The sequence below is a fragment of the Nicrophorus vespilloides genome, unplaced genomic scaffold (assembly GCF_001412225.1).
Source record: "Nicrophorus vespilloides isolate i.1.1-1 unplaced genomic scaffold, Nicve_v1.0, whole genome shotgun sequence".
Classification (NCBI taxonomy): Eukaryota; Metazoa; Arthropoda; class Insecta; order Coleoptera; family Silphidae; genus Nicrophorus; species Nicrophorus vespilloides.
This window is the reverse complement of record NW_017098093.1, coordinates 133,077-159,567: the sequence shown is the minus strand read 5'-3', so window position 1 is coordinate 159,567 and position 26,491 is coordinate 133,077. Positions and strand designations below refer to the sequence as shown.

The window sequence follows — 26,491 nt, the reverse complement described above, 5'->3', positions numbered from 1 at the left end:
CAGTGCAAAAAAAATGTCACTTGAATTAAAAAGAAAAACATTTTTCTCAAGTTTTGCGATTTTGTATTATGTATGGACACTGAGAAATGAATGTAATAAACATGAATTACTTTTGTTTAGCCATCCGTGGCGTCTCAAAAGTAGAAATGTTGATTTTATTTAGAATCCGAATAAGAGTTGGAATTTGATAGAAATAGAACTGGATGAATCATTAATTGGGTCCGACCTGTGCAGGTAAATGCAATGGATGCTTATTTAGTGAACGGATGCAAAAGGTTCTAGAATTGGAATAAAACAAATGTAATTATTATTCATTGGATGATGAAACATCCGAAATTAAAAATCGGAGTGGAAAGCAAATTTTCAGTTATAAATAGGAATCGTCGGAGAGTGACGTCTTTGGTGGCCGGGATTTGGGTAGTAGCAGCTTCCAACAAGACGCACAACATCTCGAGACGCCGTCCCAGCAGCTACAGACCAACTGAAGCTAACGATCAAGAACTTTTGAAAAGCAAGAAGGAACGACCAAACCAATCAAGATGGTTTACGAAACCGACTTCTACACCACCAGGAGACCCTATCGAACCACCCCATCCCTATCCACTTACACTATTTCGGTAAGTCAAACCACATTCACACTTATTATCGTATACTTCATTGAACTCTTACACAACATTAAACAAAAAATAAATAAAAGAAACCAAATACAATACAGTAAACATTGAAGAGATTGAAATCGTAGTTGAAAGTAACGCAAGATATCCATGTGATATAGCTTCGTAGTGTTTGGAATAAAATAATAAATATTTAGCGAGTAGTAGTTGGTTATTCTTAGCAATTTGGCATCCGTAGAGCAAACTCCAAATTTAGAGTCACGTAACCAAAATATAAACGAAAGTAAAGAGAGCAAAGCAAAGAAAATCCACCTACGCTTCGCGAGTGCGGCTTAGGTGCGTTGTGAGAGTTGGAAAACGGAATCGGCTGTTATTTTAAAAGTAGGATCTTGGGTTCGTTGCAGAAACGTGAGATACCGTGGGAGAAGGTTCCGTTCGTACCCCGTCCAAGATTGGTGCCCGATCCGGTGACGGCCTTCGGTAAACGCAAAACCGTGGAAAAACCAAAACCGATTGTGGAAACCATTAAAGCTCAGATTAAGCCGAAAATACTGACAGAGCCGCCGCTACCGTACGTTTCACCGCGCGATATCACCAGACAGAAAGTGTACGGTTATATCAAACGGGACGAGGTGTTGGATAACAAGGACCATCTAGACAACGTCCTTGCCAAAGTCCACAAGCGATCTGAAATGCAGAATTTACCATACAAAAGGAATCTGATAATGGCTTCGCAATTATACTGATCGGACAACGCGCCTTCAAGCATCGATGAAAGGCACTAATGCTGCTCACTGCGATCGATTTTTATTTGCTCTCTTTCTATCAATTTTTCTCTAGCTTATAATTAATTTGTGCTCGTCCAATTTTCGTGAACAACGCTCAGTATTTTTTTCATATTCCAAATACTACGTAGTATTTACAATATATGTTATTGTTGTCGTTTTTTTTATCATAATTAGAATTGCTAACAAATCACATATTTTTGAATTTTTGTTGTGATATTATCTTATCTGTGCTAATTCCTCAATTGTTATACACGTTACATAAATATTTACGCAAATAAAACAATGATTCTTACACATCACCAGTGGATTTGTTCTCGTGTCTCGAATTTTATGATCCAGTGTTTGCTGAAAATTGCATGGAATTGATCAGACAAAAAGTTTCCGTTTAATCCCCTAATCCCCGGCATCATTAGTTATATGTCAAAATAAACCAGAAACTCTTATAATAAAAGCACGTGGGTTGGTTGTTTGCTGTTGTTGTTGTTGCTGTTATTTTTGTTTAGTTTAGGGAATGCGACCGCTATTCCAGAAAGCATTTTATGCCTATAGAACAACAAAATATAAATTCCTAAATAAATAAAATATTTGAGTTGTTCCAACTGAAAATAGATTTGAATAGAACTGCAAAGATGTATGCCCACGCTCGATAAAAATACATTTGTTGCAAATTCGCGGCTGCTTAGATCATTTTGTTATTGTTCCAAAAGCTTTCGATTAGGTTTCAGTATACATTCGTAGCCGAGCTTTGCTTTAAACTTCGTCCGTACGGAAATAGAATGGAGAGATCCGAGGCCGCGCGTGAGAAGGCTACTTACTTATATACAGGACGGAGGAGAATAAAAAAGAAGGAAAACTAAACGACGCCGTTGCAGTCGTCGGTGTAAACGCCCAAGACAACTATTTCGATAATTGTGCCAAACGTTACTAAAAATACGGAGCGGAGACAATTTGCCTTCTGGAATAGTTATTCGCCACCTGAGTAGAACTAGTAGTTATTTAACACACTAATATGGAGTAGAAACTGTAAATATAGAACAGTAGTTGTGGAGGATGTGGAGATGAAAAGAGGCAAGACGAGGCGTGGTGATGTGGTGGTGCTGAAATTAAATCACGTCCAACTGTTGTTATTTATTCCTCAGAGTCCACGTTACTATGCTGTGCGCGAATCGCCAGAGCGCTCCCGTCGGGCAGCCGAAGAGCAATACTCCTATTCCTACACCTCGTCGTCAGACAGTAGGAGCAGCAACGACCCCTATTCCCGTCCATCAAACCGCTCTTACTCCACTTCGGAAAGCGTGAACCGTTCTACGGGTTATGGCCCCGCCGGATACTCTTACTCCAGCGACAGAACTTCCCGCAGCAGCGGCGATGGACCCGGCGGCTACCACTCTAGCTACAGCTCCAGCACTTCTGGTAGACTACCTGGAGGCACTTCTTACCGCCACTACTCTTACCGCGTCTAAATCGAACCTACCGAAACCTACCTATATAAACGAATACAGCACTAATTCAATGCTAATCAACGCTTTATATATTCAAAACTTTTTAGTCTAGTCTACTAAGGAAATTTATTGTAAATGAATAAACAAAAACTTATATATTTTTGGTTAATAAAATAGCTTTATACTAGTCATTTGAACTCTATCATCTGTGTATACGAAAACCGCTCTCTGCAAATCAAATTCCTAAATACCTTCCAAACCCTGACTTATCTATTGCATATAAACACTTGGAAATGTATTCCTCCACTTGAAAACTGAAAATCTTCCAATTTAAATTTGAAACAACAACAACAACAACAAACAATCGATAAATTTTAAGTACTATATAAAATGAACATTGTATTTAAATTATTAATTATCAGTTTTAAAAAAAACAATATCCTTATTATAATCGATTGAAGAGTCTGTACTATAAAAGTTTCTTATTGAACATATACTTGAACCTTAAAATGTTGTGTATGATTGAATTGCATCTTTCATATATATGATAATGTTACAAATTCTTTTACATATACATATTTGTTAATAATAAGTCGACTGTGCATTTCCATTGTAAAATAAATGTACAGTGGAGCCTCGCTTAACGAGCAAAATTAATTGTAAGAAAAATGACTCGCTTAACGAACGACGATGACAAGTCTCGCGCCTGCTTCATCATTTTTAAAACTTCTGTACACATATTATGTGTATTTTTAAATATGTTTCACTATACGAGTAAAAATTCGGAAATTTTGGAACGGGTTAAACTCGTTAAGCGAGGTTCCACTGTATTTGATTGGAACATTTGAGCAAAAGCAATTGTTGACACGTGAGAAATGTACGTAATTCAAAGTTATTTCTCAATCGTATTGCTGCACTATTTTCAGAATGCCCATATGAAGTCGGTTCCAAATATATATAACTTTAGTCTGTTTACTTGGCCAATATTCAGGAATGCACTTTATTTACACAATTTTATATAATAATATTTTGTGATTTTAACAGTATGAGTTCATTTTATGATACGTTTCTAATTTATTGTCTAATATATACGAAGAAATGTAACGATTATAAAGATGATAGACTTGTTAGTTATAGATTTCGTATTTGGATTATATTTTATAGATGTCTATATTAAGCGTGAAATGTAACACGACTACGTATAAAACGGAAGTTATTTTTAGAGATTATTCTGGGACTTATTTCGGGAAATTATGGCAAAATATTTTGCAAGCTGTCGACGCACACGAACATGAAATAAATTGTAATATACATTTCAACATTATATCTTCTATACTGAATATGGATAATGAATGGATTATTTTGAATATTGTCTGTAATACAAATATTGTTTTTTAATTTGATGATGTGTTGTCCTATATTAATGTGATTTTATTTCTTAGTCGGAACCCTCTAGACAAGTCAGATTGTTGCCAGGGCTTGGAAAGGTAAGATAATTACAAGCATGGATGTAATTGTCAATAACGTTATATTTGTGTGCATATTTTAGGTGCATGTAGTTCACACCTACGACCGCATTGTACCGTATGTTGGACACAAAAGGTTGACGGTTGTGCCCAGCTCTCCAGTTGTGGTGAGGCTGAGGCCCTCGACCTTGTACAGGGAGTTCGACAGGATTGAGAATAAGCTAAGACCGATAACCTACAATTCGTATACTAATGATTATCTCAACTCTAATAGCCATGTGGTAAGGTCATTGCATTTAAAGTAAAGCCTGTTCTTATATAATTCGCATGCTGTTGGAGAAAGTTAATGAAAGAAAGTGGAATGCTTGAGCTTGAGCTTATATGAATACTGTGAATGGTTCAAAAACAAATACCGTGAAAATTTTGTTTACAGAGAATTGTCTATGTAAGAAATCCGATATCTAGCAGCTATCCTACCATTTACCGTCCTTCTACTCTATACACGACTAGATACTATCCAAGTTATGCATCTTACAACTATTACCCCTCATATCTGAGCTACTACTATCCGGCTTATTATCCATCTGCCCCAACATCAAGGTTCTATTCAACCTATAGTTTCTACCCATCATACAGATGGACAGACTTATCTCTCTATCCTTCTTGGAGATACAATCATTTCTTGCGCGTAAGTAAATATCTCTCCCCAACCACTACGACGATTTTTCACACACGGGCACCTATTTATTTTTGACTTCGGTTCTTTTTTTTGTGGGATATATATTTTTTTTCTTAGTTTTTTTTTTGTGTTGTCCTGCTTCTCTCCGCCGTATTCCAAGGTATTAACACGGGTTTTTGTAGATGTTCGATGATGAGACAAGATTGATCCGTGCTCAGACGGCGTCTCTGCTCCAAAGGGTGCACAACCCTGTGCCCCGTAGACCGAGAGCTTTTCCTCTTCCTTACGTCAGCAGGTGCATTCCTCGATACAATATTTGCGTTTCAAATTTTACCAAATACTTTACAGGTATGAAGAGGTGCCTGCTAGACTCTCGAACGACAATTACATTCACAGAATGTTGATTTCGTCGCCGTCAAGTAAATCAGAGTACACCACTTATCACAGTGATCCAGTGCGAAAATACTTTGGTGAGTAATTAATCCGGCCGACAGCTGGACCAGTATTGATCGTATAATTGTACTCACACAATTACTAGGTCTAGGACGTCTCGCTTGCGTTACACTTGTCGGTGACAAACCGCAGCCTCGTCGTAGGAATGTTTACATGTACGAAGACCCCGTCAGGAATGACATTCAATTACTTAGTTACTACATCACCAAATTCCGCGACGAGAAGGCCGCCTTGGCTAAGCCGATTAAAGGTAATTGATGCACATGTATTCTGCTCTTTGTAATCACCGTCAAGATAGCTAGGACATCGCCCGCTTCTATTTCATCATGCATCATTCACATATTTACTACACAAACTGGATATTATTGAAAAATGATACTATTTTACAAGTTTTGTTTCTACTTACCAATTTTTGCCAATTGGAAAATTTATTATCATTCAAGCTATTTTATTGTTGTTGAACTAAACTTGTAAATAGTTATCAGATCCAGTATCTCATTAACATCTCTCTTTCTCTTTCTATTTATATATCTATTACTGTAGTTCCTCTTAAATTGTGTCTTTTTTCACTTTCCTGTCTCTAACAACGGTGTGTACTGACGTGAATGGTGTTTTTCCTTACAGCCGATGAGAGTGTAGAAGAGAAGCCTCACAAGGCAGAAATTACAGAATTGCCATCTTCCTAAATCTCTATAACCTCACGCACACAAAAATGAAAACCAAAAATGTATTTTTTTGTTTTGATAAAGCGAAATCGACATATTCTCTATTTTAACACATGAAAAAGTATATTAAAATCAAAAGAAATATTCCTATCCACTAATACATTTTTGCCGATTCGAATATATACTCATACTTCCGTTTGTACTTAACACACACTCTATATGAACATCCGAAACGGATCATACACACACTAACCCTTTACAGGCTACTACTAACACTTAACCGCATTAAAACAAAGACAGAAGTATGAGTATAATAAAAATTGTTAACGTTTTATTGATTATAATGAATAAAAAGTTTATTTTCTTATAAGTCAACATTCTTTCATCCAGTGATATGAATGTCTCCTAAGAGCTCCCACATCAAGACACCGAAATATTGACGAAACGGTGTCCAGTTTTTTTAAGCATGATTTTTTTTTGTGGTATATAACTTTTTGTATACTTTTTTTTATATATATCCTTTAACCCTAAACAATACAAAACAATAAATATTTTTTAAAAACTATATAAAATCCCTCAAAAATGCAACGATGGAAATTGGAGGCGGGAGCGTCAAGTAAAAAAAATGTAAGTTTAAATAAAAAAAAAACATAAATAATAAAAAGAAAAACAAAACTAAAAACGAATTACTAAAAATGCTATTCTTAAATACCACACATAATGATGACATACATTTGTAGTTTTAATTGTGAATAAGTAGTGATTAATCCTCATCTGCTACCATAAATTAACAAATTTCAGTCGTCCTTTCCGCAACTCGACCTTCTCGGATATTCTCAGTGCCAAAACCACTCGAGGATACCGCAAGCGAGGAGATCAAGAAGGTTAAGGAGGAGCGTGCCGCGAGATTTTCCAAAATCACTGAATTTGAACCGGATACTAAACCAAAACAGGATGAACAGTGAGTTAACGAGACTAGATATTATGTAACCGTTTCTTAATAATAATCATCGTTTAATAGGGTTAGGTCTAAGAGAGCAGCCGAAGCAGAAGCTAAAGCGAAAGCACAGATAGAAGCCGAAGCTCAAGCTAAGAAGGAAGCGGAAGCTGCTGCGCAAAAGGCCAAAGAAGAGAAGGCCGCTGCAGAAGCGGCTAAAAAAGCCCAAGAAGAAGCTGAGTTGAAGGCAAAGGAAGAAGCAGCTAAGAAGGAGAAGGAAGCAAAGGAAGCTGCTGCACGTGCCGCTGAATTGGAGAAACAAGCCGAAAAAGCTAGATTGGACGAGCTAGCCAAGCAAGTAAGGATTTTTAAATTTCATTAAATTACAAAATGTTCAAATTGTTTATATAAATTTAAGGCTGAACTTGAAAGGATTAAGCAAGAAGAGGAGGAAAAGGCTCGTTTAGAGGAAGAGAAGCGACGCGCCGATGAACTTAAGGCTGAAGAAGAAAAACAACAACTGTTGCGCTTGGAGGAAATCGCCCGACAAGCGGAAGAGGAAAAAGAAGCTGAGCTCGCCCGGCAAGCGGAAGAACTTGCCGAATTGGCGAGGCAGGAAGCTGAATTAGCTGAACAAGCTAAAAAGGAAATGGAGGAAGCCGAAGAGATTCGCAAATCAGAAGAACAAGCTGAACTCGAGAAGAAACAAGCCGAGCTCGATGAGCTTTCTAAGATCGCCCAGCAGGACGCCGAATTAGCCGAGGAGGCTAAAATTGCTGCAGAGGAAGCTCAAAAAGAAGCCGAAGAGGCCGAGCAGCAAATATCTGAAGCTGTTGTCGATGAAGATGTGCCACATCAAGAAGAAGATGTACCCGTCACTGAAGAAGAAACAACAGTTGTCGAAGAAGAAACTCCTATTGTCGAAGAAGAAATACCTGTTGTTGAAGAAGAAACACCTGTTGTCGAGGAAGAAACACCAACAGTGGAAGAATCTGAAGAAGTCATCGAAGAATCCGCTCCGGAGGTAAACGAAGTTCAGGATGACGAAGAGTAACCCGGAAATTTAATTTGTACAACATTTTATTTTTGTAAACTTTTATTCTAATCACTTTTTTTCTATTAAGCATTTACTTGTGTTTTCGTTTATGAATTCAGAATAAAGTCGCGATCTGCCTTTCAATTGAACGATTAATTATTTTGTGAAACGAAGATACCAAGTGGCAGTTGGCTGCAACAAAACTATTGGTTTTACAAGCGACGATTGCGGAGTAAGGGTAAAACCAATACGTCAATCGTCGCTCGGAATATTTATTATACGACATGATTCAGTTAACAAAGATCAACTGTATAAAGTACTGCTCACTTGTGTCTGACAAGACCAACATATATTTTCTGATTTAATATAATTAAAGCCTCAAACTTTTTGCAAATTGTACGTGGAAAGAAATAGTGATAATTTGAAGTTTTGTGATGGATATGAATAATCGAAATTGCGATATCAATGACTTGATAATCTTGAGGTAATTGACGTTGTATTCATTTACATTCAACTCGATAATAAACACTGCATATTGTTAATTATTTTGAATCAATTATTTTATTTTCATATTCAAATTATTCTAACCAATTATTTAAAAATTATAAACAATATTATATATAGATTGAAAATCAATATCTTGCAACTAATAATTCAAAATTAAATTGTTCAGGTATTGCAGAAATGGTTTGAAACTCTGATTTTATTTATAAAAAGATTATTTTAATATCATTGTATTTTTTTTATCAATTTAGTATATTTTATCACATTTATTTTTTTCTTTTCAAACGAAGTTTATATTATATTAATTCACAAGCATACACAGCAGACATGGATATAAGGTAATAAATTACAAATTTTGAGTTATCTTCATTTATTAATTGAAAATTATACAGTTTTTAACAACAAATTGTAATACAAAAATAACTTATAATAAGAAAATGTAAGAAGAAATTAATTGTGTTTCCTTCTTTCATTAATTCCAAATATATCAATTACATATGAAATACCCCTCGAATAAGAATATATTTGAAATCTAAAAATACGTCAGACAAAATAGCATATCGATTCACTCGATCATACGTCAAGTATTCGATTATTTAATACATTGATTATTTAGGAGGTTCCCGATGAAATTACTGCAGAGAGAGAAATAACGAAAGATTGAAATGAGAAGTGTACGTTGTATAATTCCAACCTTAATTTAAAATTACACATTAAACAAATACCAGTCTTCTTTGTAGATCTGTGGCAAGGTTATAGGTCTGAAAATGGCTGTCTACAATTAATGAAAAATAAAAACTCTAAATGGTATAAATGTGTGAACATTACTATTTCTAGTATCGTCGTGGATGATTTCGATACTGGTAAGGTGAACGAAGATAAGAATAAAACGCAAGAGAATGAAACTAAAGCCGATCCCATACCTCATGAATCCATACGACAGATTTTGGTAAATTATAGATGTAAGTAACTAAATAATTTAATATAATTTTTTTTTAAATTTCCTAGAATGAGGCGGAACAGCGAAAACTTAAGTTTTGGAAGTTAATTGATGAATACAGTGATGTCGTCGAGAAGGTCAAGAAGATTGAGCAGAAGGAACAGCAGAGTACTCACAAATCGGATTCGAACGGGAAACAAATGTAATTTATATAGAAAATTATATCCCTTTAATTGTTTAATTCGGTATGCGTTAACCTAATACAATTTAGATCTCATGCACTAAAATTATTTATTTTTGATTATCCTACGAATCGATTAGAAACAGAAATAATAAATAATGCAATTACATACAAATAAAATCTCTAATTTTCTAACTCGATTCTCTGGTTCTTGATTTGATACATTCGTAATGCGATATACTAGAAATCGTAGTATAAATATGTGCCACAATGTTCTATGCAGGTACCTTTTTTTAGAATTCGATTAAAATATTTGTATTATAATTAACTATAAGTATAATACCAAACATATATATATTTATATATATATATATATATATAACATAAATTGACTAATTGGTGTATTTGTTTGTTTTTTCACGTAAATATTTAGACATCAAGGCATACCTCATTCAAAATGTTTGATTCTCAATTCGACCGTTATCATTTGGTAAATAAATGATTATTACATTTTAATAAAATAATCCCGTGAGTTAGTACAGTTAGGAACTAAACAACATTCGTCGGGTTTTTCTTGCTTTTTATTACGTTTGGCACGAAAAAATATCTGGAGATTTTGATAATATGTAGTATTTTCCTTGCATGTGAAATATGCAATCTCTATATGCATACAAAAATAAATTCAATTAGTACTCTAATTTATGTTGATCATACAACACTGGCACCGTTCATCCTGCCCAGGTTCTTGTCAGTAATGATCCAAAAGTCTCCGCCATTATGGATGGCGAAAGTTTCTACCATACTTCGAGAACCCTTCATTCTCGGCGCTCTGTCCTGCATCTTCGTGTCGCTCTCCGAGATCAGACCGGAACTTTCCGGCTTTGCAATCGGCACCAAAAGGAGATCCTGCTTCCAATCGATGCATTCTTCTTTCCTGTAAGATGCGTGCTCGTCTCCAAATGTTGCTGCTATACTCGGAGCAGGCTGCTCATTCAACTGTTGACTTCGGTAATTGTGTCCAAGAAGAGTTAGGATATCTTCTATGACTTTGTGCACGGCAAATCGCAACTCCGCGTTCCTGTATCCGTATATCCATGGATTGAAAGCGCTGTTGGATAAAATTGGTAACGCCAAGTAAATCACAACCCAATGCGATAATATTGACGTTCCCATGAACACATCCACCAACATGCATACCTAAAACAAGAATAGAATAAGATCATTCGTTATTGCTACATCAAATTATTATACAATATAATTGTATTTAAAATGAAATAAAAAATCAATTACCTAATTTTGTCATGTACATAGTACTAATTTGCATATTTTCATTTATATATAGATCTATACACTAAACAAATAAAAGAAAATGACCTAAATTTGGGTCATTGTTCGTGATGCGAAAAATGGACATAAATCACGATTATCCAGTTTAAGAGTATTAACTTCGAATTTATTAGGGTTATATATCAAACTTCTTATAATCAACACGTACTTATTATTTTTTTTATAATTATTTATTTTTCTATCCCACAATAAAAATTCAATAGAATTTTAAATTTAATCGTCTGTAAAGTGAGTTTATAATGTGACATTTATTACTATATAAATATTTGTTACTTCCAGTCATTCATTAAAAGTTTACATTTGTAGATTGAAACTGTTTTTTTTTGTTTCTAGATAAACATTTGGAAAATGAATACTGCAATTAAATTGTTCGTTTTAATTAAGTGATTTGTAGATTAAATTTTGCAGTTTCAGAATATAGTGCATAATGAAAAGAAAATACATAATAACTGTATGTGCAGCATATAAATTGTCTAATGTGGGTGGAGAGACGCAAATTTCAGAATCTTACATAGAAAGATTTTTGTTATTTCCAGATAAAATCCTAAAAACTAATGTTTTAATTAATTTTCAGAATAACCAAAAATAAAAACGACACATCTTATTTTACGAAAGTGCTGATATTTATAATGTATCAATTCTTATCAGTAAGTATTGGTAAATAAAATAATTCTCTGCATATAGCTAAATATTAGGTCATAAGAAGGTTTTATGTGTTCTTATCCTTCACTTATTTACATGTCTGTGAAGTTTAGAATTCTATATCTTGTGACAAATTTCCCGGGAAAAAGTTACTACACTAAATCGTAATCCATTAAATATTTTAATTAATATGTATAAAACTTAACTTCTATACTATAATAATAATGTGCAATGATTGGCATGTTTCAATATTCCAAAATAAGATTGTTTAATATTTATTAATTTTTATTTTTTTATGTAATATATCTAAGTAATGTTATTTAAAATAAATTAAGGAAGCGAAAAATTTAAATACACAAATTTTGCCGCATGAAAAATCAATTCATTATTTTTTAACGATTTTATGCTTCAACTGAAAACAATTTCAATTTAGTTGAAACATATCTTTAATCAACTAAGATGTTTTTAATCGATGACCTTCTTACTGAATCAATTAAATGTTGTGTACCCATCTATTCACATGTAACCATATTAATAAGAGAAAACGTGCATTCAAACTGACTCGTATATAAATATATGTATATCTTCCGGATACGCATATATTGAGTATGCGCTACTATATTGAACATACAAATAATACAAGAAATTCAATTATAATACTCTTTTATAAAAATTGAAGCAGCCACAGAGTAACTATCTCGATTCTCTCTATTTTTATCCATCATATTAAATAAGATTATAATTGAAATTGTGTAAATAATTTATTAGATACACTACATATTGAGAGAGGAAAACAAATTAAAACTTCGATGTGGAGAACTTCACATTGTATACCGATAAAGTTTGCATATTTATCTGACATTAATGCAATCAATAAGATGGGCTAATTTATTACAAATAAGCAACTTCGTAATGGACATTTATGTTTTAATTGAATATACACGATGAGTAGTTTGGAATTTCCTTGTGTTCTTAATAGAATTGACTTTGATACGCAAACATCTGAGTTTTCCAAATAAATAAGACACAATTAACACAATGATAACAAGCAAATTAGAAACAATAAACTAAGAAAATCTTAATTTACTACATTCATAGACAAAAACATTTTTTTTAGTTAAACATGTAATTTGTATATGTATATAAATATTTACTAACAATATATAATGATATTTCGAAGTTAAATAACTTTTTCTAAAGATTTGGAAACAATTATTTTTATAATGACAGATGTCTGGTAATGAATCCACATTTCATCGTCAATCTATGTGACTAGGAAATTGTTGTAATCATGTAAATACATGATTTTTAGACAAATATTATTATAAAATAGAATATGAATGAGATGTCTACTAATAGATGTTTCTATTTCATGCAACTTTATCGGTGATTTCGGACATTTGATAATAAAGAGTAAAACAGTTTTTGAAAGTGAACCTACCTGAAATGGTAGCCATAAAGTGAGGAACATTCCGGTCGTGATAGCTAGAGCGATTCCATACCGCGGCGTTGATGAACTATGAGCGTAGTGCAATGAATGCCTCACTTCTAAAATGGCCTTGGCATGACCTCTTGCCACCATGTAGATGTAACCATAACATATGACGAGGATGCACGCACTGGGACCATACACTGCACAGAACATGAAAAGTTGGATTGGTCGGGCCACCAAATTTCCGAATGAGCAATGTCCATCGCTGTAAAATGAATGCACACATATATCTATTGTATCAAGTACACTCAATTTAATCCATACTACACAAGCACCAAACATATCCATATAATCGTTAATTTATAATATTTAATACACTTGAGAATACTTTAGAATGGAGAAGTTTAATTAATTTAATTATACTGTCGTTAGATTAGACATATAAATGCTAATTAGCTTCACTATTCAAAATATGCTCTGATATTATACTGAATTATATTCGTGTTTTAATCAAATCTATGTGTTTCCCCCGAATCAAGTTATTATCGTTTTTTGCGTATCTTTAGTTATTTTCATTGCTTTCAATGAAAAAACCGATTTATAATAAACATTCATCTTGTTATAACAATAGTTGTAACAATTTAAGATAAAAATATATTCCATATCAAACGATTACTTTATATTTTATTCCAATCTTTGTGTTTGATTTATAAATCTATGATTTCACTTACATATATTATTGATATTACTTACAAATAAGTTATTAAAATGAATGCCTTTACCAATCAATAAACAGACTTTATTAAAATTTCGTAATCGATATAATATTGAAACATGAATCAAAACTTTTCGTAAATTTAATATCCTCATAATTACATTTGAAACGGAAATTAAAATTTGTTCTAATCATATTTGATTATCCATAACTGAAAGTATATATTCTGCAGTGACGTTGGTAGTGAGTGAGCAGATGATTAATTTAACATAAATAATTATAAAAGCAATAAGATATTCAGTAGCCTTTTGCTGATTTGATGATTTTTTACTTTTATTGATTACATTTGCATTTAGAAGTGTATACCATTAAATATTGTAATATTTTGAAAGCACATTAAAACTGTCTAGATGAATAGAAATTTTACTATTTTTATTTGGCAAGCGAATACTGTTCAGCAACAAGTTTCAAATATGATGTAATATTAATGAAAAGCACTGCACGGACGTTTCAATTATATTGTTCAACACGTGTCAAAAGTTATTTCAAATCATCATTATCTGCATTTGCGAATGTTTGGGTCTGTGCTAATGATTAAATAAGTTATACTAACTATGCTTCGACGATAGCTTCGTTAAAACTGTAATAGCAGAAAGGTGAGAGGCCAACCACAATCGAAAAAATCCAGAAGACGCCGATGTACCTTTCGACTGCCGTGTGGGTAATCAAGTTGTTGTACCTCAATGGTCTTGCTAAGGAGGTAAACCTATCCACGGCAATAGCAACCATAAGAAGGACCGATACACAGCAAAGCGTGATTAGTACTCCATAATTCAGAAGGCACATTCGTGCACTGATGAACTTTGATCCGCACAACTCCAGGTACATACCAACTGGCATGAACATTCCTATACCTAAATCGGAGGTGGCTAAAGAGAGCACCAAGTAGTTGCTGGGCGTCCTCAGCCTCTTGAAACGGTATATGGAGATGAGGACCACCGAATTGCCTATGATGATAGTCGGCGAGAAGATGAACACCAGAAGGATGGCTGTGATGATTACCACCGGAGATGTGACTTTCATATAACTGGCAAAATTGAGCAACTCTCCAAAGTCTGTTACATTTTCTGCCGTCGACTCCAAACTAACCGTGTAGAAAACCAGTGCTTGCTGTGTATTGTTCGACATCAATGTATCCACCACCTGCACCTTCCGGTCCAGTATCCATCAATCAACACCTCCTGATCTTCTAGATCGCTCTCACTCTTTCACCTCTCACCTGTCTCGCCTCAATAGCTTACTGTTTTCACTACTGAATTTTCAGTAATTACTCACTGACAACTTCGATTATCTTCGTGGAGGCGGGCGGCGGCGTGTGTACAACATGTTGTCGTACAAACGCTCTTTCGAATACACTGGCGTCGGTGGCGTCGGTGGCGTCGCTTTCAAACTGCTTCAAAGCTGCCAGACGCGCGCAGGTTATCAATTCCGACCTTTTCCGCTCATTCCAAAAAGAACAGTCATAGAACAAAAAAATCATTATACTATCACACTTATCCTAGTAATGTATTACTTTTTCTTCACAAATTGTATTATAATTTCTCATAAGATCATTCTGCAATTATTCTGTTTTAAATTATTTGATCTCTCGTGATTTTTGTAAATATAAACATTTTAAATTAAACAATATTTTCAGTTATTTATTTAGTATGCTTTATAATAATATCCTTATAAAAATTGAATGTGAAAAAATATATATAAATTTATGTATTTGCAATAATCTAATGTTTGGTAAATATTTTCATTAACAAAGGTACGAAAATAAAAATTCAATGTCAATACTAAATCAATTAAAAATAACAATCACATTATACTTAAAAAATATTTGAATCAAGTAAATAAGCGAGATTACATTTAAAAAAATAATATTATTTCGGAATAAAAATGCTCTACTTATGTATAGATGAACTAATCTTACGAATTCTAAAGAAAATGTAATCTTGGTTTTACTTTTGCGGATTTAACGTGGAGTTAGTATAGATTTTCTTTCATTCAGAAGTCCGCGCATGATAACTTCAAGGTCGCTTCGTAACCTATCCAATACTGCTCGACTGTATAATCAATCGTTTCGAAGCCCCCAACAGTCAAATTATTTAATAGATAATATTGTTTAAACAATAAGACATACTGAATCATATGATTCAGCCAAATTAAACAAATTTAGTTTCAAGTATACAATTCGAAAATTGAACAAGATGTGCAACTCGTTTGTTCCTTAATGGTTTTCACTTTGTTTTTTCGGATTCCTCGAATGTTATATTTCTAATAATCTGGATAGCAGTGAGAACGTTTTATGGAAAGATGATAATGATGATCTACAAACACCCAGCGATATAAATGTTAGGATCGCATAGAAAATTAAATTATTTGCGTTAAAAAAATCTATATAGAAACAACAAATAGCAAATGAAATAACTCATTAAGTGCAAATTATTGCATAATAACGATAATTATAGAAATATTTTTTACTGAATGTGCACCGCAATTATACAATAACTTAAAACGTATCGTCATTGTAATCATTTTAATGAAAATATCAAACTCGAATATTTAGAAATCATATTTTTATAGGATTAAAAACGTCAGTTTTTTTTATGAGATTTCAATTTTCTTATTCAAATTTATATAATTTTTTTTGCTTGTTCCCTTATTTTTATTTCTATTTTGTCTTCTATACTATATTTACTGTTGTTTTTATATTTTCTGTATTCACTGCATTTCCAATAAATTAAAGATTTTGCTATAACAATATGACATTTTATATCTCTAGAACACTCATATATTGTTATATTGAAATTACAAATTTTACAGTATTGTTTACTTATGAAATTCATAGAATAATTAGTATTGATTCTGCGAAGGAGTGGCCAACAACTCCGGCTAAGTTTAATTCAATTAATGCATGCTATTTAGTAACGTGTTTTAAATTCATGCAGTATTTATGTTCAAATAACTCAAGTCATGTCATATGCTTCCATCGATCATGTATTTCCTCATTATTCAGCGATATTTTCGTTCATCAAACAATGAATTCTAATTACGGACAATTATTACTTTGTATGTATTATTAAAGTATATTTAAATTTAGTTTTTGGTTTATTTATAAGTTAAAACACTTTCTTCTACCGGAATAATAAAGAATCACAGTTCACTTCGAAATAAAAAATCAAAGAGGAACTTGGAACTAAAATTGTATTTACAGTTGAACTGAAATGTACAGTAAAAACGACTATTTCGTATGTTAAGTAATTACTGGTTATAAATAATTTCAGTAGTAATTAACTTGTAAATGCAACGTACATCTACAATAAATGAATTGAAAACAAACTTTGATCGTTTCGCGGAGATTTGATTTAGAGGAACAACAATAAACGAATTAGATCCACGACAGATGCCTGTTGGAATTGCAGTAATATTATTTGGAAATGGCTGAACGTTGAATTCACGGTTGTTCGAAGCGATCCTAATTATCGCACAGAATATATAAAAATAAATGCTCCGAACATTAAACACAATCAATAACAATCAATCTCGTGAGTAAATAGCACGCGTTAACGCAATGTTTATTTGCAAAATAAACTGTTTTGGTTCGCTAATATTTACAGGAGGCCGATTGTTTAATGTTAAAAAATATTAAATTATATTCCCTATGGATTATTTGCGACTTATACAAGTTTGGTGTCAAGAATATCTAATAATTAAAATAGTTGAGTATGTATACTTTAACATTGCAGTGCAGTTGATTATCACAAATGAATGACTCTTTTATAGTAATAAGTTGAAGCCGAATAATGTAGACAAATAATTTTGTGTAAAGAAAATAGTTTAATCAATATGTTCTTAAATTTATATATGCAACTGCTTCCCTTTTTAGAAAAAGAAACTTAGCGAATCAAACCATCTTCAAACAATCCAGTTAAAAATGTATGCCTTTTTAAAATTTAAAATTGATAGGTTTTGCTCTTTTGATGAATAAATAAATCGAGAAATAATTGGTAACTATGTTTATTATATTAATAAATACACTCGCAAAAGAGGGACAACAATAATATCTCGCTACAATATCGATTCATGTTATTTTACAACACCGAGAAACACGCGCGCACACTCACATAATTATCTTATGAAATAAGCCGGTTAAATGGGTTAAAAGAAAAGTGATCATAATCGTTCTCATTCGTTTTAAATCTCTCTCTTCATCTCCGTCCGCCTGTTCCATCATTACTCGTCGCTGTGGAAGATCTCCAAGCCTGTTTGCATTGCAGCCTCGGGAACGTGCGGATCCGCCTCATCTTTGTGCCCATATCCGATCTCATTGTACCTAACTGGATACGTTAATTGATTGCCTCTGTCCCAAGTGTACAGCTCCTATAAACGGGCAATTTAATTATGAATTCCGGATGCGAGCAGAAGCACTCACTTTATTTTTCGGATTGTATCCCACCATCGTTGTATTCCTAAAGGGATTAGTGAATGGTAAATCGACATGCAGCAAATTGTTTGTATACAAATCAAGCGCGAATCGAATTCTCGAATCCCGATCGGTCACACTGTCGATGGCGTACAGGACTCCGCACACTATGAACATCTCTCCGACCTTATGATGATTCAGGCTGATGTTCCATATATATTGATATTGGAAAGTGTTCGGATCCACCTTAAGCAAAAAAATTCAAAAGAATTATAATATATATCAAATGAGGGCGGAAAGGCTGCGGTCAATAGTTCTATATATAGATGTGGAAGCATATATGCAATAAATTATGACTTGATATAAATATTATAGTACCAAGAATTACCCTATATTCTTTTAATTTAGTAATAGTGCAATTTTATAGTTATAATCATCACAGCTCTGGAATGACAGCTTTACTTTTAGCTTAAATTGTGAATATTTACATACTTTCATGACTGCGGTATTATTAGTCTCCGGAACTCCGAATATAACCCAGAGGCCATTCTCGTCCACAGTGAAATCCATGTAATTGTTTTCCGTCGTGTAGAGGTAGTTTGATTTGTTGGTTTTGAAATGAGGAATGTGGAGACCAGCGGTGCTCTCATTATGCAAATGGAATTTGAGAATCTTTGATGGATCACGAGAATTGTAGAAAAATGAACCGTTGAAGACGACGTGCGCGTTTCCTTTGATGGGATAACTCAGGTTGTACCTCCTTAAACACAGAGCGCATATTTAATGGTCCGTCAAATAAAGAAAATCCTTCGACAAACCATGAATGCAGGTCTTTCCGGAACATCGCCTTGTTATCGTATCTGTACAAGTGATCGGCATCGTCCTCTTTGGTGGCATAAAACTTATCGCCGCCCTTATCGCAGGGGTCTCGCATCCAACTTCCATTAGTTTGATTTGTGTAGCGGTGATAAACGGGTTTACCGACCGCGTACAGCACGCAATCTGAAGATCCGAGCGGATTACAAGGCTTAATTATGAAAACGTAACAGTGATTTTACCTGTCGTGCGGTTGGGAAAACCAGAATACGAAATATTGCTGAATTGTCGGATCTCCCACTTCTCGATCAAATCGATTATCGACACTCCTGAATTGGTGCATTTTAAGCCCTTCGGCTCTAAACATTCCGTGCAGGTCACCGGCGGACATATGTCCTCGTGCCTTAATCTCGGAGGCGGTTTTTGTCCAATCTCTATCATTCCAGAATCCACCATCGGTGGAGGTGTCACCAACCTTGGATCCACCTCTAAATCAAAAACAATCATACACTAAAACAACATCGAATGTAGACCCTACCGAAGATAACGAAATGCCCTCTGGTTATACCGCGCTCGTTTTTCGCCACGCAATAATATTCAGTGAAATCGTAGTAATTCAAATGGGATATGTTCATCTGCATGTGCACCGTGTACCCGGTTCTTCCTATCCTATTATCTATACGATATTTATTCCCATTTTCCAAAAGATGCCCATCCGATCTTTCCCAATACCTGATAAAAATAAGCACGACAATAAATGGTTAGTTTTACTCTCATCTCTACTCTCACCTAAGAGCATCGGGGAAAGCCTCTACTTCACATTCCAAAACAGCCGTCGATCCATTCGAGGCTCCGATTCGGTCCCTGCGAATTCTTATTAACGGTATAACTGAAAAAAGTACAATTGTTAATCCCAGCATAAAATATAAATCGCTCTACTTACAATGTACTTCTATGATAAAGGACTGATTAACCTGAGGTGGAATACCATTATCTGCGATGCATTGGTATATGCCCATATGAACTCTGCTTACGAACGTTATATTTAACGAATATCCAGACACCGTCGCCGCTTGATACAAAATAATAATAATATTTAAAACAGTAAAAACAATTATAATTCTTTGTAATATAGAAGAATTACAAATTTATATATTTTGCAAATGTAAGTAAATTCAAGGATGCTGTAAGCATTTTTAACAACTAACAAAAAAATGTGTCAAGTGTGCAGTGATGAATTCAGTTACTTGATTCAGTGCAGTACTTTCAGGTGCTTAACGAATGCAAAACACAAGATCTCTTCAGTACCGCTCTTGAGAATATGAAATTCGCGCTCATGGTTGAAGTGAGAACTTTAATTGAAAACAAAAAGAAAAATATTCTAGTCTGGAAATAAATATCTTAACGCATTTGCTTTTTCTAAAACATGTATGTTTATTTACAATCCATTAAGCAAGTTTTTAGCGCTATAATTTTCTTGTGATGGGAAACTTCACAGTATCGATTCAATTTATAGTAATAATAAGTAGTATTTATTTTTAAGAATTACCTTTATGAGCAAACATTCATCATAGTTTTGATATATGATTCGTTTTATATTCAACTAAAATTTATTTTACTGTATGTTTTTAAAAAATAGCATTTTTTGTAACATGTCTATATATGATCTGATGTGTATTTACCTTGCCAGGGACCCATTTGAATGAACTGGCCGTTCGGTCGAAGCCAAGAGACTTTGGGCTTTGGAACTCCATTAGCCGCACAGTGCAGTGTAACATTATCTCCTTCGGTGATTACAGATGGACCAAAGGGCAGTCCGTTCTGATTACCTAGACGACGTAATTAACGATCAAACTCGTACACATTATTAGAAAGGAGGACGAGATTGGCAACTTGTTTTCGTTGTCCCCGTACCACGTACGACCGAAAGAAGTCAAATCCTCAACACGCGAGCAAATAAACATGATGGAAATGATTATATATCTCGAATCGATGATGGATAAATGCGCTCTTTCCGCTTGCCGGGTCGTTGGAATTATAGAAAAGACGTGCACTATAAAAATAAGTTTGTTGGAAAATGTATTACCACGTGCAAATTGAATAGAATCGTGAAATTGGCGTATACATTTATTCGAAGTAAATAGTATTACCTTATAAAGGGAAAATAGGCAGGATGCATTCACTCACCGGCGATTGATGGAGGGATGAGGAGTTCCACGCTTCCATTCACCTTGGTCTTCCAGGCGTTTATTCCAGGAATTCCAGGCGTTCCATGATTTCCTGGCTTCCCTCCTCTACCTCTCGGACCGGGAATACCTAAGTAACGGCAATAGTTTTAAATTAAAATATTCTAACGCAAGAAAAAGTGTATTATTTCAATTGTCGGGGAATATTTACTTATACAGTTTTCAATGGAAAGCGAGAATTATTATAACTCCCTATATAAATTATACAAGTCAGAAGCAAAGTCAGGCGTTACGCAATGACAACCCCATTTCAGGAAACTGTACCGTATTTGAATAAATACCTTTAGGTCCTTGAGGGCCAGGAGGTCCTTGCGGTCCCGTCAATCCGGGCCGTCCTGAAACCATCGACGAAATTCAATTATGCAACCGAATAAAATATCATAGAAATTCGACAAACCGTCGGTTCCGTTCCTGCCGTCACGGCCTGCGGTTCCCGGCATTCCATCTTTGCCGGAGATGCCGTCGTGACCGTTTCTTCCTGGCATTCCGTCGAATCCTGGCTCGCCCGGCACTCCGTCCCTTCCATCCAATCCAGGTCTTCCCTGTGTACCTTTCTCTCCCGGATGCCCGGTGTGACCTGCATAGATGACGTAATCTATTAAGTAGACCACAGATGGTGCCACCACCAAATACCTCTAGGACCCATCGGACCAGGAGTTCCCGGGAATCCAGTTTCGCCGCGCTCTCCCTTAGGTCCTATTGGACCCTTCGGACCCGGAGGACTCGGTGGACAATATTTTGCAGCTGCTATGCAGTAACCTTGAATCGAAGCCATCTGAAAAATAAAATTATTAAATTTGTATTCATCTGTTCACCATTTCCATAAAATCGTGTAGGCACAATTTAAAAGCTCTTAAAATAAAATAATTATTAATTCATTACCGAATTTCAACAGACAAGAAACTCGATTAAAAAACTAATAATAATAATTGATTGGCCAAACATCAATACATAAGAAGAAGAAGAAAAAATACAATTTATACATAAATAAATTTTAACATACAATAAAAAAAAATATATTAATATGCTGGCCAAAGGGTTAAAAAACTATTTTACTTTAATTGGAACTTTCTTTCGGTCTGGAACTTACTCAGTAAATGCATAATATAAAACACTTGTTTAGTCGTCTAAAATATGCTGAACTTAGTCTCTGCGCAGCAGACGCCGAAAATACTACTCTAATGTTTATATTTACATACCAGTACTTAAAGTGTTGTGTTTTATAAATATTTTAATTTAAATTTATTTTATAAGCATTGAAATTTTCGATATTTAATAACGTTTGCACATAACTTCACAACATTTACAATTAATTTAAAATAAGTTTTCTTTTCTATATGTGGAAATATATATAGAAAATAAAAAAAGTTTGTAAATTGAATGTAAACAATAATTTTACAAAACTTTTATGATTAAGTGTTTTTGAAGATTAAATTTACTAAAAATGTTGAATGAAAATTACCTGCTAATAATAATTTAAATTAATTAACGTGATTGTTTTTATTACTTTTTTGAACATTAGCGTTGATGTAAATTTAAACTCGCGCAAAATTTCCCTTGATTGCTTGATAAGGTATGAAAAGTGTTGGAATGTAGTTAAAATGTTCCTGCAAAGGTAATTACCGTGACCCGACAATAATCGGTAAGCCAGACCCAGTTGTCTCCACCTGGGGCAGTCCCTTTGCCGGTCTTCTGCCGCTCAATCTCATCGATGGCCTGCAACTTGGACTTCATGTTGGGTGGAAAGAAATCGACGACGGCCTCGTCCCTCATGTTTAATTTATTGGTGTTTCTTTTCGTCCTGCTGGAATTAACGTTTCCGTCGTACCGCAGGACATCCTTAACAACCCGTATCACTTCTTCCTTGGTCCCGAAGCCCGTTCTAATGCTCAACGAGACGTACCTGTCCACATCGGATTTGGGCACATAATTTTCCCGAATTTCCGCGTTTATCAGTCGGTAGACGTAGTGCGCGAGACAAATCTCTGTGAGGAAGATGAACAATACACAGGATATCACGCGCAATGTGTAATTCGGATTCTGCTGGATGGCAGGCTGCAAGCCCTTAAACTCGCCGTCCACCTTCTTCGACATGTTCTTTGCGCCTAGCGAAATCCTCGAGTTATCCTCGCATAGCAAGAAATGCCACTAAGCTGCGAACGGCGCGAGGATTTCCGTTCGATTACCACCACCACGCGCTGCGTACTACTGAACTTCAGATTGACTCCTCGACAACAACCGGTCAAACTCTTGATTTCAATTTCTTTTAATGCGCTCGTAAATTGCGTGGGCGCACTCTCCGTACTACTTATTACTCACACGTTAGATCTATTTCATTCTTTTCTTACATATTGTAACTATACGCTCGCATTTTCCATTTGATTTCAATCTCACATTTTCAAATGCTTAATCCTAAAACTTCATAAATACCCTCAAATTATCCATTATCCACTTAACATAAAAAATACATAAAAATATATCAGTTTTAAATAAACATATTTTAAACTATACAATACTGTATTGTTATTGAATAATACTACACGTTAGACTAAGACTAATGTCATTTTTCTATCAATGTTCGAATTGACTTTATAGTCATTACTAATATATAATGTTATAATGTTACTTAAAATAATATGTTATTATGAAATTTTTTTGTGCTTTGTAAAAGTTTCAGAATAAATAATAGTTTTTTTTTTCTAATAATTTTATTATATTATATATTATTATCGTTAATTTGTTTTAATATGTAATGAACAAGGACTTACATGGAATTAATTATAAACTTCAATATATTCGATACAACATCATTAGAAAGTAATTTCTTATATAATTAAAAAATAATGATATTTTATTCAACAACAACGCTGCTTAGTAAAAATCTTAAGTTACAATCTGTTTTAGTTGTAACATAATATTCAAATTATTTAAATTATTAGTTAAGTAATCTTTAGGATTAATTTATAAATTCGTTGAATCCATCAAAATGGAGAATACTTCCGGTAGTTTTACTCCTTTCAATTTAGGTGTTAATTATTTATATCTTAAGTAACCTTTCGTAGAAATAATGTATATCGTCATGTGGGGAATAATTGGACAAAGACTGTCCAGAAGTGATGTTTGATGGCTGAAAAAGAATCATCTTGATGGCATATCAGGATCCGAATGTGCGCAGACGAGTATATTCATTGTTTATGTGCAACAAGTTCAACAGGATATTCAAAATGAACGACAGAATTGTACAATTTTGCAAGGAATTACCAAAAATCGTAAGTCATTTATGTCATTGGTCAATTCAATTTGTTGTTAAGACTTAAGTAATTTTAAATAAATATAACATAACCTATAAAAAAAAGCATCTTTCTTTGATATCTACAATTGCATCTTTGAATGATGTATGTTTTTTTTAATTATTACATAACATAATTTGAATGTGGCTAATTCTTCACTATAGGTAACTTGTAGTAAATTAACGGACACGATGATCAATTTGGTCCTTGATGATAGACTTTTGGGACAATGGGCTAATAATATATAGATATATTTTTATCAATAAACATATATATCCGTAAAATTGTATGTCTGGTAATTTTGCCCAGTTGCCCAATTATATGTTATTGAAATTGTCTAAGACTCAATACATATTACTATTGAGCATTTCGTTGCAAGGTTTGTTTATGTTCAGGAATTGCATGCTCATCTGAATGGATCGCTGAGCAAGGAAACCCTGATGACGCTGGGATGTCTGGAGAAGTCCGTATCGGAATACCAGAGGCTTTCGAATCTATACGATAAATCCAGACGGTCCTTAGAGGAGTGCTTTGAATTATTTGGAGTGGCCCATGGAGCAACTAAAAATAAGGCCGCAGTGTATACAGCAACGACATGTGTTATCGATGAGTTTTATAGAGATAATTGTATATATTTAGAACTCCGTACCACGCCGCGAGATGAAAGAGATATGTCTAAACAGGAATACGTCGAGACTGTTGTTGCTGCTATTCTGGATAACAAAAACGATATGATTGTGAAACTGTTACTGTCGATTGATCGCAGACACGACTTGGATGCCAGTAATGAAGTCCTTGAATTGATCTTGCGAATGCATGCCAAATACCCGGAGATCATAAAAGGTGTCGATCTTTGCGGCAATCCCAACGAGGGAACATTTCCTTTACAGATTTTCCAGAAAGCCAGACGAGGAGGGCTTAAGATCACCCTCCATTGCGGCGAGGTGGACAACGAGCAAGAAATTCTGGAAATGTTGAAATTTTCTCCTGATCGCATCGGTCACGGGACCTTCATTCGCGGCAACAGCTTCAGCATGTACAAGGAGCACAGAATTCCGTTGGAGATTTGCTTGACTTCCAACATCGTGTGCGGAACTGTCGTTTCCTACGAACAGCATCACGTCAGAGAGTGGTTGAAAGAAAAGTTTCCGTTTTCTATTTCGGTGGGTCTTCTGCGGAGCCAAAAGTCGATCATGAATAATTCGATATTCTATTTTTAGACCGACGATAAAGGCGTATTTTGCTCCAATCTCTCCAACGAATATTACTTGGCGTCAAAGCACTTCGGCTTGAACGAAGATGATTTATATGCGATCACCAGAAATGCCGTGGACCACAGCTTCGGAAGCGAAGTGGAAAAGGAGATTCTGGGCAGAAACATCGATAGCTGGTGGAGGAAACATACTTCACCTTAAACGACACTTTATTATTTTCTTTAATATATATTTACACTTGTTCTTTCAGCTTAAAATTATCACAAATACAATTTCATTGCAAATTGAGATAATAACAGTATAGTCAAATTACCCGTTTTATGTTTTAATCCTATTAGATGTGAATTCCAACAAAAGTACATCAACACTACAAACTGATTTACTGACATGGTCTGTATAAACCATTGCCATATGGACAATATCTGTTTTTAAAGGAAAAATCTTGTTAATAAGATTTTCTTATTATATTTCATTTTCTTTCTACATTACACAACAAATCTTTGGAAGAATTAAAGCGCTACATTACAAAATTCACATAAATTATATTATTGGGCCTTTCTTTAAAATTTCAAATAATAAATGCAAAAAACTAAAAAATTGTACTTGTTCTCAT

At 34.2% G+C, this 26,491-nt stretch overlaps 5 protein-coding genes across 9 annotated transcripts; 3 read left to right on the top strand and 2 right to left on the bottom strand.

The window, feature by feature from the left end:
* The first annotated feature begins 377 nt into the window (after positions 1–377).
* On the top strand, positions 378–8,224 carry LOC108561671 (uncharacterized abhydrolase domain-containing protein DDB_G0269086-like). 3 transcript variants are annotated; one of them, XM_017919714.1, is made up of 10 exons: positions 378–617; positions 4,287–4,331; positions 4,394–4,591; positions 4,744–4,998; positions 5,172–5,284; positions 5,338–5,459; positions 5,528–5,692; positions 6,948–7,068; positions 7,129–7,402; positions 7,463–8,224. In XM_017919714.1, exons 1-10 carry the CDS (start codon positions 540–542, stop codon positions 8,096–8,098), a joined length of 2,007 nt encoding a protein of 668 aa, XP_017775203.1. In that variant the 5' UTR covers positions 378–539; the 3' UTR covers positions 8,099–8,224. The 3 variants fall into 3 exon arrangements, with proteins under 3 accessions (XP_017775203.1, XP_017775202.1, XP_017775204.1); XM_017919713.1 differs by having other exon boundaries at positions 6,909–7,068; XM_017919715.1 differs by lacking the exon at positions 4,744–4,998 and having other exon boundaries at positions 6,909–7,068.
* A 90-nt stretch (positions 8,225–8,314) lies between these two features.
* LOC108561672 lies at positions 8,315–9,762 on the top strand. 3 transcript variants are annotated; one of them, XM_017919718.1, is made up of 3 exons: positions 8,315–8,564; positions 9,422–9,533; positions 9,593–9,762. In XM_017919718.1, the coding sequence occupies exons 1-3, from the start codon at positions 8,515–8,517 to the stop codon at positions 9,728–9,730; spliced, it is 300 nt and encodes a 99-aa protein (XP_017775207.1). In that variant the 5' UTR covers positions 8,315–8,514; the 3' UTR covers positions 9,731–9,762. The 3 variants fall into 3 exon arrangements, with proteins under 3 accessions (XP_017775207.1, XP_017775208.1, XP_017775206.1); XM_017919719.1 differs by lacking the exon at positions 8,315–8,564 and adding an exon at positions 8,854–8,922; XM_017919717.1 differs by lacking the exon at positions 8,315–8,564 and having other exon boundaries at positions 9,079–9,533.
* Positions 9,763–10,108: 346 nt separating this feature from the next.
* Positions 10,109–15,312, bottom strand: LOC108561660 (adenosine receptor A2b-like). The gene is made up of 3 exons (XM_017919696.1): positions 14,455–15,312; positions 13,136–13,391; positions 10,109–10,902 (listed from the first exon to the last, which is right to left on the bottom strand). The coding sequence occupies exons 1-3, from the start codon at positions 15,027–15,029 to the stop codon at positions 10,414–10,416; spliced, it is 1,320 nt and encodes a 439-aa protein (XP_017775185.1). The 5' UTR covers positions 15,030–15,312; the 3' UTR covers positions 10,109–10,413.
* Positions 15,313–17,912: 2,600 nt separating this feature from the next.
* On the bottom strand, positions 17,913–23,607 carry LOC108561683. The gene is made up of 14 exons (XM_017919743.1): positions 22,998–23,607; positions 22,008–22,149; positions 21,772–21,951; positions 21,656–21,709; positions 21,316–21,444; positions 20,811–20,957; positions 20,072–20,200; positions 19,918–20,017; positions 19,667–19,860; positions 19,371–19,616; positions 19,131–19,314; positions 18,805–19,072; positions 18,322–18,558; positions 17,913–18,269 (listed from the first exon to the last, which is right to left on the bottom strand). Exons 1-14 carry the CDS (start codon positions 23,466–23,468, stop codon positions 18,123–18,125), a joined length of 2,628 nt encoding a protein of 875 aa, XP_017775232.1. The 5' UTR covers positions 23,469–23,607; the 3' UTR covers positions 17,913–18,122.
* Positions 23,608–24,461: 854 nt separating this feature from the next.
* LOC108561677 (adenosine deaminase-like protein) lies at positions 24,462–26,426 on the top strand. The gene is made up of 3 exons (XM_017919734.1): positions 24,462–24,643; positions 25,060–25,827; positions 25,885–26,426. The coding sequence occupies exons 1-3, from the start codon at positions 24,521–24,523 to the stop codon at positions 26,077–26,079; spliced, it is 1,086 nt and encodes a 361-aa protein (XP_017775223.1). The 5' UTR covers positions 24,462–24,520; the 3' UTR covers positions 26,080–26,426.
* Positions 26,427–26,491: the final 65 nt, after the last annotated feature.

Excerpts from the sequence above, each read along its gene's own strand:
- LOC108561672 (XM_017919717.1), top strand. The coding sequence starts at position 9,369 with ATGAAAAATAAAAACTCTAAATGGTATAAATGTGTGAACATTACTATT. Across the intron at positions 9,534-9,592 it reads AATCCATACGACAGATTTTG|AATGAGGCGGAACAGCGAAA; the intron begins GTAAATTATAGA and ends TAAATTTCCTAG.
- LOC108561671 (XM_017919713.1), top strand. The coding sequence starts at position 540 with ATGGTTTACGAAACCGACTTCTACACCACCAGGAGACCCTATCGAACC. Across the intron at positions 5,460-5,527 it reads TCCAGTGCGAAAATACTTTG|GTCTAGGACGTCTCGCTTGC; the intron begins GTGAGTAATTAA and ends CACAATTACTAG. Across the intron at positions 7,403-7,462 it reads TGGACGAGCTAGCCAAGCAA|GCTGAACTTGAAAGGATTAA; the intron begins GTAAGGATTTTT and ends TATAAATTTAAG.
- LOC108561660 (XM_017919696.1), bottom strand. The coding sequence starts at position 15,029 with ATGTCGAACAATACACAGCAAGCACTGGTTTTCTACACGGTTAGTTTG. Across the intron at positions 13,392-14,454 it reads GAAGCTATCGTCGAAGCATA|CGATGGACATTGCTCATTCG; the intron begins GTTAGTATAACT and ends TTCATTTTACAG. Across the intron at positions 10,903-13,135 it reads CTTTATGGCTACCATTTCAG|GTATGCATGTTGGTGGATGT; the intron begins GTAGGTTCACTT and ends TTCTTGTTTTAG.
- LOC108561677 (XM_017919734.1), top strand. The coding sequence starts at position 24,521 with ATGGCATATCAGGATCCGAATGTGCGCAGACGAGTATATTCATTGTTT. Across the intron at positions 24,644-25,059 it reads GCAAGGAATTACCAAAAATC|GAATTGCATGCTCATCTGAA; the intron begins GTAAGTCATTTA and ends GTTTATGTTCAG. Across the intron at positions 25,828-25,884 it reads AGTTTCCGTTTTCTATTTCG|ACCGACGATAAAGGCGTATT; the intron begins GTGGGTCTTCTG and ends TTCTATTTTTAG.
- LOC108561683 (XM_017919743.1), bottom strand. The coding sequence starts at position 23,468 with ATGTCGAAGAAGGTGGACGGCGAGTTTAAGGGCTTGCAGCCTGCCATC. Across the intron at positions 21,445-21,655 it reads TGGCCCTCAAGGACCTAAAG|GTATTCCCGGTCCGAGAGGT; the intron begins GTATTTATTCAA and ends GCCGTTACTTAG. Across the intron at positions 18,270-18,321 it reads GATACAATCCGAAAAATAAA|GAGCTGTACACTTGGGACAG; the intron begins GTGAGTGCTTCT and ends GCCCGTTTATAG.